Below are 12490 nucleotides of genomic sequence, written 5' to 3'. Positions count from 1 at the left end.
TTTTCAGTTCTTTTGGGTTTGCACCTAGGAGTGGAATTGCTTGGTCATATGATAATTCTATGTTTAACTTTTTGAGGAACTGCCAGACTGTTTTTCACAGTGACTGTACCATTTTACATTCCTACCAGCAATACACAGGTTTCTAATTTCTCCACTTCTTTACCAGCACTTGTTATTTTAAAATTATTATTAATATAGACATTCTGGTAGGTGTGATGTGATATCTCATTGTGGGATTGATTTTCTTTTCCCTGATAACTAATGATGTTGACCATCTTTTTATGTGCTTATTGGCCATTTGTATATCTTCTTTGGTGAAACTACTATTCAAGTCTTTTGCCAATTTTAAAGTCTAAATAATGAACTCTGGTCAGTTATATTTTTAGAGATACCACACCTGCTTTTTTTTTTTTTTTTGTAGAGACGAGACTGTAGAAATCAGCTTGGGCTGGTCTCAGACTCTTGGCCTCAAGTGATCCTCCCGTCTTGGCTTCCTAAAGTGCTAGGATTACAGGCATGAACTACCATGCCCAGCTTCACTTTCTTGAAATGTCTTTTGATGTGCAAAAGTTTTAAATCTTGATTAAGTCCAGTGTATCTATTTTTTATTTTGTTGCTTATGCCTTTGGTGTCATAACTAAGAATCCATTGCCAAATCCAAGGTCATGAAGGTTTACTCCTTTGTTTTCCTCTAAGGATTTTACAGTTTTGCTCTTATATTTGAGCTGTTTGTCCATTTATAGTTTTTTTTGTATATGGTGTGAGGTAGGAGTCCAACTCCATTCTTTTGCATGTGGAAATCCAGTTGTCCTAGCACCATTTGTTGAAAAAACTATTCTTTGCCCTATTCAATGGACTTGGCACCCTTATCAAAAACCAATTGGCCATAAATGTATGAATTTTTTCCTGGAATCTTAATTCTGTTCCTTTGGTCTGTATATGTATCTTTATGTAATACCATACTATTTTAATTTCTGTAGCTTAGTAGTAAGCTTTGAAATCAGAAAGTATGAGTCCTTTAACTTTGTTCTTTTTCCAGTTTGTTTCTGGATCCCTTACAATTCCATATGAGTTTAAGGATTGGCTTTTCCATTACTGCAAAAAAAAAAAAAAAAGTTGAAATTTTGATAGGGATGCATTGAATTTATAGATCACTTTGGATGACATTGCCGTCTCAACAATGCCTCATAGTTTAACATCAGACCTGTGTGATAATCTCAGTTCTGCTACTTTACATGCTGAATATGAACTTGAACAGATTCCATTACCTCTCTGAACCTGTCCCCTTATATGGAAAACATAGATAATAATAAGATCTACCTTGGAATGTTATTGTGATGATTAAAGAGATAATGTATGTTACTGCAAGAAGTGCATGTTACTATTATTATTGGTGGCATTAATAATCTGCTTTCTAATGTAAAAATATCCTTTGTATGAAATAATAACTCTGGCAGATGATCCTTGACCCTTATATAGGGAAGTACCCATTGTATAGTAAAAAAAATTCAGCCCTGGAGTCAGGGAGATCTGTGTTCAAATTCTGGCTCTGCCCTTTCCTAGCTGTGAGACTTTGAGAAAGATACTTGGCTACTCTGAGCTCCTACCTCAGAGACTGTTAGGAAGCTCAATAAGATAATGGCTATAATGTAGCTAGCACAGCAATTGATGGGTAATATATATTGTTCGATTCCTCTTTGGTTATTAGAAAGGATTGATCTAAAATGAGTTTCCTTGTAATTTCTACCTATTCTGTCTTTTTGGAGCAGTAGGGCAAGTCGAGCCCCACCTCACTGACAGTCTACCAATTTTTTTTTTTTTTTGGTTGGTCTTATTATCTATTTTGAGCAGGTAATATTTGCACAAGGAAAGTATTACAACAGAGCCAAGGGGAAACATGAAGAAGAAGTTACTTGTGTATTCTTCTAAAGACTGACTATGAATCCACAGGCCACTATGCATATGTGTGTGTTCCCCTTCAATGCAAAAGTAGCATGCCACAGGACATAAAATCTATGTTTTATCCAGCTGGTGATCTATCCTGAAGATTGTACCAGATTCATGTGTCCAGATCTGCCTCTTTTCACAGGTGGGAGAATGTTCCATAGTAAAGATGCCCTGGTAATGGATGGCTCCTTCTCCCTATTGAGTCCACCAAATTTTGAAGACAGTTGTCATATTGTCTTTTTTCCTTCAGCCTAAAGTGCCCCCAGTTCCTTTAGAACAAGGGTCAGCAAATTAAAGGGTCAGATGCTAAATATTTTAGGCTTCAAAGGCTAAGAGACAAAACCAAGAATAGCATGTAGGTATAATGAGAGAAAACAAATTTCTGCAAAATTTTAATCAATGAAACTCAAAATATAATGAGTACAACTTTTGTAATATAGATCCATGCATCAGAAGAATGGGGTTGTTTGCGGGGGTAGGGGATAACATTTTGCTTAATTTGGGTTTAAAGTTAATACCCCCTCTCACCAAATTGATGGTGAATGTTCAGCTATAAATGCAATTCTTAACTTTTGGGCTCTAAAAACAAGCAGTAGGTCATAATGGGCCCTCAGGCCATAGCTCAGCGACCCTGCTTCTGTCCTTTCTGCTATGTCATTGTCTCCAGTCTTGGCAACTCCAGTACTCCTCCCTGCCTCCATGTTTGCTGTGGCCCTCCTTAAAGGATCTCCAAAAGAATGGATCCCAATTCTCTGTCCAGCCTTCATTCAAGCATTTACCATGCAACTATTTTGTACATGGTATGTCCCAGGCTGCCGCACTCTCAACTCCTTACTTCCTCCCTTAGTCCTGGCATGGGCTAAGTGGCAGCCATGGTTGAAGGGTTAAAACCCAGTGCCCCAAGCCAGGGAAGAGAGACTGAAAAGACAAAAAGGTGAGAGGCAATTGAGGAGACAGGAGGAATGGAATGCCCATTTTGTGAATTCACTGCATTTTGCAAGGAACAGCTACATTGGCAAAGCAGCAGATGGAGTAGTATTTGAGTAGGACCCCGGAGACCCCTTACTCAATGTGCAAGCTTGGTCTACTTGATTCGTAGAGTTGAGAGGAGAGCATGCCAGAAAACCGCATCCAGCATTCAAATTCTATAATAAAGTCTGTGACCTTTGAAAACAACCCACTCTACTCCTCTCACCATGGCCAGAGGCAATGATATCCTTTAAGTGTTTGCCAAAGCAATAAAACTCTGAGACTTCCCTGCTTGGAGCAGTATTGCTGTTTTAAAGCAAAAAGAGAAATGGGAAGAGGTGGGGCATGGATACATTTGCTTTATTTCCAACATAAGGAGAGAAAACTTGAGCAAGCTTTGATGTCTATGTTTTCTCCAAACTTGGGGCAAGGAGGGGGACTTTTATTTGTAGCCGAGAGTCCCATAAATATGCCTTTTAGAAGCTTTTCCTGGACCCAGGCTCCTGTAGATAGACCTCTCAAACTCCATTTTAATTTGTACTTTTATTTTTAGTTAATTTAGGAGTGCCGAGCGTGGTGGCTCACACCTGTAATCCCAGCACTTTGGGAGGCCAAGGCAGGCATATCACCTGAGGTCAGGAGGTTGAGACCAGCCCAATCAACATAGTGAAACCCTGTCTCTACTAAAAATACAAAATTAGCCAGGCGTGGTGGCGCACGCCTGTAATCCCAGCTATTTGGGAGGCTGAGGCAGGAGAATCACTTGAACCCAGGAGGTGGAGGTTGCAGTGAGCCAAGATCACGCCATTGCACTCCAGCCTAGGCAACAAGAGCAAAACTCTATCTAACAACAACAATAAAAAATGTAGGAGTGAGAGCTCTGAACTGAGGATCATGAGATGTTGGCTCTGACTCCAGGTCTGCCACTGTGTGCAGCCCTGGGGAGGTCCTGTCTCCTCTCTGGGTCTTAGTTTCGATATGTGTAAAGTAAGAATGGGGTCAGATAATCTCAAAGGCCTCAAATTGCTCTGTGATTCTGTCGGTCTGTGGGTCTAAGGTGATGGCCCAAACGTCTGAACAGCTTACAGAGGTTTTTATTGCTGAAAGTTAACCAAGTGAAATATTTTGTATATATCATGTTTAAAAACAATCAGTTACACAGCTGCAAGGAATTTGATTAACTGACTTGTGAAGTATACACGATGTGGAAGAGAAAGTCTCCCTGAAGAACTGAAGGATCTATGTCATAAGAACTTTTAGGATATGGCTGACCTGTCTATGAAGTAAATAATGATGACAGTTCACTATGCTATTTGTTATCTTTTAACAGTGATGAATTTTGGACGTAGACTTGAGGCTAAATTTGAGGGGTGTCTGATTATTTTATTTCTGCCCCCTCCCCAATGGGATTTGGATGCAGAATCTTACTCTTGAATTCCAAAAATAGACTTTGGCTTTGCTGTGCTTGTGGTACTGTACAGCTGTCGCTGCCGCGCACCCAGTTTGTGTAATTGGGCTTTGTGTACTAGGGAGGTAATTGCTAAATCCCTTTCTGATGCCAGAAAAGCTTCTCATTCCTGGAGCCCCCTCAGAGATGGCTGATTTATGAAAAGCCGGAAAAAGAGACTGGAAAGGCATAAGCTCTTGCTACCAAAAGGAAACGTTTTCGCAAGTGACATTTTGACTCTCACTTAAATGATTAGGATGGCATTTAGAGTCTAATTATTGTTCTACCAAATATTCATGGTATTAAATGAATGTTATCTGGGATTAGAGAGGTGGCAGTCATGTGATTACAGCAAATGGACCTATCTTTCCTGGTAGAAATAATACCACTGCCAAATCCATCTTCTTTTGTTGTGAGGGAGGTGATTTGGAGATGTCACCTGCTGTTTTGTGTGGGTGACTCAGGGATCTGCAGCCTGGACTGGCCCCACTTCCCTTGCTAGGCCCACACTGCCATCCCTCTGCTGGACTCCACAAGTGGAAAAGGGGCCACAATCTAGCTTATGCCACTCAAAGACTCCTATTCACACTGCCTTTGCCATCCACTGGCATGCCCACCCTCATTCCCAGGGGTTCTCCTTCTCCCCTTCATCTGCCCTTCAGAACCCTGAAGATCTACTCTTGCTTTGTTTCATAAAAGCCAACCCATTGATAGCCTTCACTGTGGGCCACTCTTTTGAGCATTTCACATGTATTTCTGCATTTAACCCCCATTACAACCCCATGGCTGGGAGTGAGGAGCTTGGATTAAGCCTAGGCAGCCTGGCCCCAGAACCAGTGCCTTTACCATGTGACTGCTCTTTTTGTCCTCACACCCTGCGAGCTGGGCTTGAGTGATTAAAGCACTCTCTTATATGTCCCCCATGCACAGAACACCTGCCATCTTCTGAAAAGTCCATTTTCATCAATGCATCTTTTTCACTGGAACCATTATTAAAATGTGAATGCAGCTGGGTATGGTGGCTCAAGCCTGTAATCCCAGCACTTTGGGAGGCCGAGGTGGGCGGATTGCCTGAGGTCAGGAGTCCAAGACCAGCCTGACCAACATGGTGAAACCCCATCTCTAATAAAAATACAAAAAATTAGCTGGGCCTGGTGGCGGGCACCTGTAATTCCTCGGGATTAGCTACTCGGGAGGCTGAGGCAGGAGAATCGCTTGAACCCAGGAGGCGGAGCTTGCACTGAGCTGAGATTGTGCTACTACACTCCAGCCTGGGTGACAGAGCAAGACCCTGTCTCAAAATAAATAAATATTAAAAAAATAAAAAATGTGAATGCTTTTATTTTATGTTCTCCATCTCCCCACAACATTAAAACTACAGTTTTTTACTCTGTCCCATACACATACGGTAGGGTTCTTAAAAAGGGATAGGCAAACACAACTGGGATGAGCAAACAGCCTAAGGGGCGAGGGTTGTGGATAGCAAAAGCCCCCAGTGACAACCCACGTTCCTTTTTACCATGGGTGCATTTTTTTGGCAGGGAGTCTCCTTTTGTAGTTGAGGTATGGTTGACCTGAGCTGCTTAGGGGTTTATGTAATCTTCATGTTTACGGAAACATAGGGGAGGACACGTTATATATCCAGGCAGCGTGCTTGGCATCAGCATTTCAGGAGCATCTGAAGCTGTCTGGGCGCTTTTCCAAAGCCGGCGTGCCGTCACTGTATCTCATAAGATGCCAAGAGCCCACTGGCAGGCAGCGCCATCGGCTGTGATGCCAGAGCTCACACACCTCTGAATTAGGGTGGAGGGCTAATTTGTAATTGACCCAGATTTCCTAACTCTCTTTAGGACACCCTCATGGCTTGTTAGGGGTGGTGGGTTGTTATCATTATGAGAAAGAGGTCCAAACTAGGAGGGAACTGGGAGAGATGCTGCCTGTAGAGGAAACACTGGACTCATGTAATCTTTGTCGATTGAGAACTTTGCGATGGGCTGGAGATGTGGCACCACTGGCTGCCGTGGTGCTGGTGGATATCGTGGGATCAGTAAAGTTGATTGACACTTCTACTAGCTGGAAAGGTCTCAGTCCTTAGTAGCCTCAAGCAAGGGTCCCCATTAGCAGCAAAAAAAAAAAAAAAATATTGCTGAGTCTCTGAAACAGTTCAAGAAGCATGTGGCCTTTTTAGGGGCCTTTTATTTAGTTGTCCTTTGCTTTCTGCAGCATGAGTGGGCCTGATAAATGAAGTGTGAGTGGCACGATATAATTGAAGTTTCAGAGGCAGTAGTGTTGTGGTGAAGAGCTCAGTCTCTGGAAGCAGACTGCTTCACTCCCCTCTGGCTCCACCACCAACTCTGAGGCCCACGTACCCCCTTAACAACTCTGCATCTCAGTTTCCTCACCTGCAAATGGACAATGATAAAGGGGCCTACCTGCCTTGTACTTTGCAGGGTCCTTAGGGTCACCCAATGAGGCGATGCTTGTAAAGTAATTAAAATAGTACCTGGCTACAGAGTAAGTGTTACCACGCTTGTTAAAGTAATAAAGAATAAGCATACATTCCGGTCCAGTTCTGTAAAGTTGTGCCCTCTTCTCAAGGGTCTCAGATTGAATCCTTTTCTAAAATGAGGAAACATTTCACAAAGTTCTGTAAATATTTTGTAAAGATATTTATTTCTGATATAATGCATTGTAAATTTGAGTTTTCATACATTGACTCTGGGTAAAGTGATAGGTATGGTACAATTTGTTGTGTTTCCATTCCTAATATAAGGATGTTAAAATTTTTAAAAAGGAATAATAGCTAACTTTTGTTCAGTACTCACTAGCCTGTTTCTGAGGAGCTATTTCCTGTGGCATTGTATGTAGTAACTAATTTAATCTTAGTAACTCTCTGCATTAATTACTGTCATAGTTCCCATTTTACAGTGAGGAATCTAGGCCCACAGTGGTTAATTGCTTGCCTGAATTTACACACCCAATCTGTTGTGCACCTTGAAACTGTATTTCTAGCTGCCATTCAGGTTGTGTATTCCCTATTCTGAAGGGGTCTCAGGCAGAAGTTCTACAACTTGTTGGGGGCTGGAAGGTAAGGGTTGTTACGGGAGGAGCCTGAAGCGTTTGAATGGGCGTACCTTCTGGGCCTTGGCTGTAGGTGACGGAACCGGACTTGTTAAGCAGAAAAGGAACTTATCCATCTGCACTGCTAAGCTCACCAGTTCCACCAGAGGCTGAAGAAGAGACTGCAACAGATTCAGTTAGACAAGGGCCCTGCCCCAATTTGGGAGGTCCCAGCTCACTCAGGTTGCTTGGAACGAGGTCCAGAGGCCCCTTCCCTGCCTCCCTACCTGCAGATTCAGAGGCTGGCAGGAGCCTGTGATTGGCTGTCTGCGTGCCACGCGTGTGCCACATTCCTATTGCTTCTCTTCTTGGGAGTGCCTGCTCGTCCCCCCTGCCAAAATCAGAAGAGTTTTGAAGTAACAGGCAGCCAGAATGACAAGGGCCCTCTCCTTTGAGGGCTTCAACTAGATGCTCCCCAAGTGATCTGCCAGCCACAGGATCCCGTGATTCTACTCCTGATGAGGACTGGGGCTGTTTTTCTTTCCTGTAGCACCTGGAACGCAGCTCTATACCAATTAGACCTCCGGTGAATGTGCTTCACCGAGCTTAATGAGGCTGTTAGCCTTTGGCATGCAAGAAAAGAAGGGTGCATACTTATTTATAGCATCTAGCTTTTTGATTCAGAACAGGCTGTTTCAGCTGCAGAGCTCCTTTTGTTGATCAGGAAAACAGTCGGTATTTGTCATTCCTCTTAGCAAAAGGAGGACAAAAAAAACATTTAAACATATAAATGTTTAAGTACTTAGTGTTTAAGTACTTACTAAGTATATTGGAGTACTTGGTGGTGTTATTGCAATGGTTGAGTAGGCTGTTAGAATAATCCTTGTTTTTGATTATCTACCATCTCTCCACATACCGGCTCCCGTGTCTCATTTCAGCCACAGTGATCATTCTCATCTCCTCCTCCTCCATCGTCCCTCATCCCCATCCCCAAGTCAGTTTCTAGGCTTTGCTGGCTTTTCACTGCTTAGCATCCTCCATCACACTTGTCCTCCCCCACTTAGTCCCAGCCCATGCCTCCCAGACCTGGGTTACGTCTCTCCCGCCACCCTGTCTTGCCTACTTGGTCTCAGCATGCTGCTTTCATTTCTGCCTCCCCGCTGTGCTCCTTAAAGGCACAGTGACACCTTCCTCAGTACAGCAAAGCAGCTAAGAGGGCCCTGGGTTCAGGTTCAGATTCCAGGTCTGCTGCTTGGTGTCCGCACTAGTGAGGAGTATATTCAGATGTAATTAACAAAACCGGCGTGCAGTGGCTTAGCCAAAGAGGAATTTATTTGGTTCCCCCTGCAAGAAGCCTGTGAGAGGCTGGTGCAGCAGCTGCAGCGCCTCATGGCATCAGGGCCACGCGCTTTCTCTTTCTGCTCAGTGTTCCTGGCCACCCTACTTCCGGCTTTGAAGGGGCAGGGCTGAGGGCAAAGTGTGTGCTGGCAGAGAATGCCCTGCTTTTAAAGGACTCTCCTGGAGGCCTCGCCCAGCCACTCCTGCCGATGTCCCATGGCGTAGGATGAGGCCCGCAGCCAGCCCTGAGCTGGACACATTGCCTGTGCTCACCTTGCTCAAGGTCTTCGGATGCCCACCCTGTGCCATCGCCAAGCACTAGGTGCTTGTTAATGCTTATTACTTTGCTTTTAAATAGAATATGTTTTTGTCAGAACAGCTTTTCACAGTAAACCAACTAGCATGATATTTACTGTGTGACCTCTGTATATATCATTTAAAATTCTAGAATTCTTTTCTCTCCTCTCCCACCACCTCACTTTACCTTTACCCATTTGTCACCGTCACTGCAGCTCCTTGTCTCCAGGTCCCCAGCTCCTTGCCCTCCTTCCTTGACTGTCCGTGCATCCTGAGCATCCCATCATTTTCCTCCGCTCCTGCACTGGCCACCTAGCAGCACGAGAGAAGGTGGCAACACAGTGGTGCAGGCTCCGCTGCGTGGTTGCACCAGTCTCTGAGCTGACCCTGCTGTGAGCCTTCTCTCCCCTTTGGTGGAGGGGGACTTTGTTGTTGTTTAAACCTTTTCTATTTTTTGCATTGTTTTTCTTTTTCTTTCTTTTCTTTTTTTTTTTTTTTTTTTTTTTTGAGACAGGGTGGTCTTGCTCTGTTGCCCAGGCTGGAATGCAGTGGTACGACAATCACAGCTCGCTGCAGCCTCGGCCTCCTGGGCTCAAGCTATTCTCCTTCCTCAGCCTCCTGAGTAACTGGGACTACAGGTGTGCACTACCATACCCAGCTAATTTTTACTAATTTTTTTTGTAGGGACAGGGGTCTCGCTATGTTGCCTTAGCTGGTCTCGAACTCCTGGCCTCAAGTGATCCTCCTGCCTCAGCCTCCCTAGTGCTGAGATTACAGGTGTGAGCCACTGCGCCCAGCTGCCTCTGTTCTTTTTAAAACCTCCTGCCATTATTCTTTTCTTTTCCTCCCAGCACCCACCTCATTCCATCTTTACAGAGAAAACTGGCTGGGCCCGACACCACCTGCCATTCTCTCCTCCTTATCTGGAGGATCTTGCCTCTGTAGGAGAAGGCCTCTCAGCAGGGATACATTTGTTCCGGGGACCTGGCTCTCTCTAGTCTTCTGGGACCTAATTTATCTCCCCAGAGTCTTCACTCTGCATGCTGGTTCTGCTCATGTTAGCGAGAGGCTTGAGTTGCCTCCATGAAAAATTAACACATAGATAACCTTTCTTCACCCCACACATCCTTCCTTCATACCTCGTCTCCATCTTTTCTTTGCTTATTGGTCCCCATGGCCTATGTTCTCCTCCCGTGTCCCCTAAAGCCACACGTGCAGAGCTCGTCACCCGATTGATTGTGGTGGCTTCTTGGCCTCCGTTGCCGCTGGCCCCATTGGCCCCTTCTCGGGTCCCTCTCTGTGTTGTGACACTGCTGCATGCCCTCCCACCCAGATCCCTTCTTCGCCCTCCTTTCCAGATCCCTTTTCTCTCCCTTTCCACGGTCTGGCCCCACTGCCTTCCCTCTGAATACTCTTCTGGACTGATCTGATCTCTTCTAGGAACTTCAGCTCTTTTCTCAAATGTTTGTCTTCTGTTAGATCTTTTTCTTGAGGTCCCAGAATGTCTCTGGTAAATTACCTCATGATGCCTTGAACTCAGTATTTCCCGTGCTAAACTCGTTCATGACAGCTTCCTTCCCCATTCTCCCTTTCTCCTAAAAAAAAACACCTCCCCTTCTCTCCCTCTCTCTCAAACACACACACACACACTCTCACACACACACACACACACACTCACACACACACAATCACACTCGTGCATACACAAGGGCCTTCTGTGGCATGGATTCTCCCCCAGGTATGCAAGCCAGAAACTTTGGGCACCTCCTGTGCCTCCCCAGTCCCCGCATGCTTCCACAGGTGACCCATCCTTGCTGATTTGACCTCGGACACATTTCTTGATTCTGAAACCCCTGGACCATTCTATCCACTTTGTTCCTGGCCTGCCTCCATCAAGGTCTTCCACCTCACCCCACTCACCCCAGTCCCCCACGATCTTCCTAAAGCTCTAACGTCATCATGTCACTCTGTGCAGGGACCAGAGGCTCCTCGCTGACTGAGAGGGAAGTCCGTTTGTAGATTACTCACCACGGCAGGCAATGCACCAGTACTGAGAAGATAAAGAAGTTGTGGTTTCTGCCTTTGATGATGTCTCATAGTGGGGCTGGGCTGGGGAAGGCCCAGCTCAGTTTCCGTTCTCCCTGATGCCATTCCTGATTCCTGGGATCACTTCACCACAGTCCTGTTTCTCGCCCTGGTGGCACTCCTGAGTTTGTCTTTGTCTTTGTGTTGTTGGTGTATTTGCCTCTTTTCCTGTGCCAGATACAAAGCTACTCAAGGGCAGGGATTGTCACAGCTCTGGTCAGTTGTGGGTTATCCTGGCCACCGGCATGGTGCATCGTCCTGTGTGGGGACTCCGTAGGAGCCGTTTGGTGGCAGATTATGTTTTAAGCATTCAAGGGAAGCAGATTTTATGGGACTTACCTTAGTGTGCATAGATACAAACTCACACTTGTGCAGTTGTGGCACCAGTGATTCTCAGATGTCTGCATTTGTTTTTCTTTCCCAACCAGTGCCTAGAAAGAGCCATGAAGTTTGCCTTTGAGGAATTCCACCTGTGGTACCAGTTTGCTCTGTCCCTGATGGCTGCTGGAAAAGTGAGTCCCTTTTGTGATGGGCAGTTTTTTATGCCTTTCCTATTAAGGCCAAAGAGTTGAATGTCATGGAATTGCATGGAATGATAGACTCTGTGGAAGTCTTTCGAGCCACTCTGGGAAACTATCATGGTCCGTTCTCAGTGAACAATCAGATTTAATTGTTTGGGGAGCCAAGATGGACTTATCACTGAGAAGAAAAATTCTGAAATATTTGTCTTTTTCCAGTCATTGTGACTTCATCAGGTGTCATGGACATGGCTTAAACTAGAGCTGATGTTTTACACAGACACCTCCACTCATCTGAGAGTTAAGCTGATTCCTGGAGGGGAAACCTGTTGGTTATCTTGAGCAATGTATTATATTAGGCAGTGCATGATACTGGATGAAAATGTGGGCTGAGGGAGTCCAACGGCAGGATAGAAGCTTGATGCTGCTCTCCCAGCTGAGTGACCCAGGCAAGTTACTGAGCAGCTCAGTTTCCTCGGTAAAATGGAGTAAGAACAGCACCTGCTCCATAGATGTGTTATCAGGAGAATGAGATGCTACACCAGAGGTGTTTAGAGGCACGCTCCTTGCTGTGTATACACTCAACAGAGGTCGTAGCTATTGTTTTTCTTGCTAATTTGGGCCATGTAGCGAATGAAGCCTGAGATGGAAGATTATTTGAGCTAAGTGAATTTAGAAATTCAGTATTCTGTGCCTTAAATTAGATATTTACCTTTTATAAGAACAAACTTCCACCATCTTTATGTTTTTCTTAATTTTCCAATAGCTACACAAGTATGGAATGAAATTCAGGTGGCGCCAGAGAAGCATTCCTGCTGGCTTTTAACCC

The 12490-nt window shown here is 44.7% G+C and overlaps 1 protein-coding gene across 4 annotated transcripts in view; it reads left to right on the top strand.

The window, feature by feature from the left end:
* The window catches only part of TTC7B (tetratricopeptide repeat domain 7B), a 277826-nt gene that overhangs the window by 146619 nt on the left and 118717 nt on the right, over positions 1 to 12490 (top strand). For all 4 annotated transcript variants that reach the window (XM_004055569.3, XM_019010165.3, XM_063698113.1 and 1 more), the window contains one exon: positions 11572 to 11655. In XM_004055569.3, coding sequence (XP_004055617.1) covers positions 11572 to 11655 — 84 coding nt within the window. The remainder of the gene's footprint in view (positions 1 to 11571; positions 11656 to 12490) is intronic.

The sequence above is a fragment of the Gorilla gorilla genome, chromosome 15 (genome assembly GCF_029281585.2).
Source record: "Gorilla gorilla gorilla isolate KB3781 chromosome 15, NHGRI_mGorGor1-v2.1_pri, whole genome shotgun sequence".
Taxonomy (NCBI): Eukaryota; Metazoa; Chordata; class Mammalia; order Primates; family Hominidae; genus Gorilla; species Gorilla gorilla.
Note: the sequence above shows the minus strand (reverse complement) of the source record. Positions and strands in the feature narration are given on the sequence as shown.